Genomic DNA, 2,160 nt, shown 5'->3' with positions numbered 1-2,160 from the left:
ATATGTTAATGATGAAGCGCTAATATAAGTAATAAATAAGGTAATATATTATTCTAATATGGTTATTATATTTATTTTATTGGCATATATAACAGTTATCTGTATAAATTATAAAACACTATGACAAGGTAATGTTTAATTTATTATATATATTTATTTATTACATTTTATATTCTCATCTCACACATGGATCTGCATTTTCTATAATGTCTAAATTCTAAATCAAAATACATATCTGATATGACTTAATATATAATTAGCATCAAACAAACAATATAATTCATATTCTCAAGGATTAAAGATCAAATGGGGAAAAAAAATGATTGCACAACCATCAGTTGGCGATATGCACTAAGCATGTAAATGAGCATTGAACAAAAGAAGAAGAAAGAAACAGCATGAAGCGTCCGTTTCCAGTGACTCGTCGCTCTGTTGAGAATGTCTTGAGTCTTAACCAGGAACATACTCTGAGTTGAATGAACTTACCCCCCGACACAGTTTTGGAACCACATACCTCGAGTAAGCAAGGTTTGGGGTTAATTAACCGAGAGTTCAGGGTTTAGCTGACAGTAAGTTAACCATGCTTTCTGGAATACACCCCTGTAATACACTTCAGAGTGCACACAAATACTCACAGGTGCGTTCAAAAAGCAGTCTGCCCTGCAGTGTTGCCAACTGCTTTCAATTGAAAGTAGCTAAATGTCACTAGATGACATCACAATGGCAAATTCACTGATCTATATAAAGATGACTATAGATCAGTGGGCAAGATGAGAACTTAGATAAGGCTTGTCCAAGAAGTTGCTATATTTGTCCCTAAACTTTTGAAAGAAAGTCTAAAACGGGGTGGGCAAGTCACTAAATCTAGCTACAAAATTGCTAAATTGGCAACACTGATCCCCTGCTCTAAGGATCAAGTTTCAAACAATCAAATTTTAATAATAACTCCAAAAGCAGACAGACAGTAGTACACAAAACTTATCATAACAGTGGAGGAGGAGGAATAATAGAGAATGCATGTTTTTGATGAAATGTTGACTGGCTGTAAAGGCACAACTTAAATAGCAAACCAAATTAGATGATAAATCAAACACAGCTGGACACTAATGATTACAAATGATGCGGGAAACATAGACAAAGGAAACTGGAAACTGATGGAAAACATACTAGAAGTCTGTATAACAAAGCTAAAGTCCATGAACTAAAACTAACGAACATAACTGTGACAGTTTACAGCATAAGCAAAAATGTATTTCTCTTTTATATGTAACTTTTATATTTGTACTTTGAGTCCTTTCTAAATCATGCTTTTCTCAAACATTTCTCATTACAGCGAAATCACAAAAAAAATGTGGGAAATGAAAAATCTAATCAAGAACTTGCGGAAATATTCTCTTAGCATGACTGAGATTGGACAGAAAATCATTAATTACGTCATTCAATCATGGACGGATGATGCGGTCGTTTCCTGGCTGAAGACGTTACCTCATCAGATTCAGTTTGTAAACCTTCTTTATTTTTTTACTGAGAGGTTGAATCAGCTTCCAGATCGTCTGAAAAAGAACCGTGGAGGTCACATAGACATTGTGATTGTGGCTCATGGTGAAATCACGAACGGGCTCATGCCAGCAAGTCTCCTGATGCCTACTCCTACCATTATTGACACCGTTCTCTACTCTCCGTGGAACTGCCTAATTGATGCCTATGCTGCATGTGGTGTGTGTGTGTGTGTGTGTGTGTGTGTGTGTGTTTTCCTTTCCTTGACCAATCACATATCAACGTCTAAACCTCTGTTAATTCTCAATAAGAGATTCTACCGACATAAAGTCAATCTAGTTAGTAATGAGTGAAGCTGGTGATGCTGTTTGTGGAGTTGTTCAATCAGATCTTGAGAGATTTATTTATTTCAGTTGAGGAGGTGAAGACCAGGGCTTTATCCCTGAGAACACAGTTCTCAAGGTTAATTAATCTGCGGACCCGGAGTATTTTATATATTTTTCACAAAAAAGTCAAGTCATATATCACAAGAAAGCTCTCATTCTCAAGAATTTGACGATGTAGATTATTTCATTGTGTGACAATTGAATTGCGATGTAAACAAAAAAAACAGATTTAAGGTAACGGAATCCAGCGCGTCTGGAAATAATGCGCTCTCCATCT

General features: G+C 35.7%; 1 protein-coding gene across 1 annotated transcript in view; it reads left to right on the top strand.

Annotated features, from left to right (window-relative positions):
* Positions 1 to 1,825, top strand: part of LOC107753202 (uncharacterized) — a 6,041-nt gene extending 4,216 nt beyond the window's left edge. The window contains exons 3-4 of the mRNA XM_016569327.1: positions 1,334 to 1,716; positions 1,809 to 1,825. Coding sequence (XP_016424813.1) covers positions 1,334 to 1,716; positions 1,809 to 1,825 — 400 coding nt within the window. The remainder of the gene's footprint in view (positions 1 to 1,333; positions 1,717 to 1,808) is intronic.
* The last annotated feature ends 335 nt before the right edge of the window (positions 1,826 to 2,160 follow it).

Source organism: Sinocyclocheilus rhinocerous, unplaced genomic scaffold, assembly GCF_001515625.1.
Source record: "Sinocyclocheilus rhinocerous isolate Xijiao unplaced genomic scaffold, SAMN03320098_v1.1 scaffold4548, whole genome shotgun sequence".
In the NCBI taxonomy this organism is placed as follows: domain Eukaryota; kingdom Metazoa; phylum Chordata; class Actinopteri; order Cypriniformes; family Cyprinidae; genus Sinocyclocheilus; species Sinocyclocheilus rhinocerous.
This window is presented reverse-complemented; position numbering and strand designations above follow the sequence as displayed.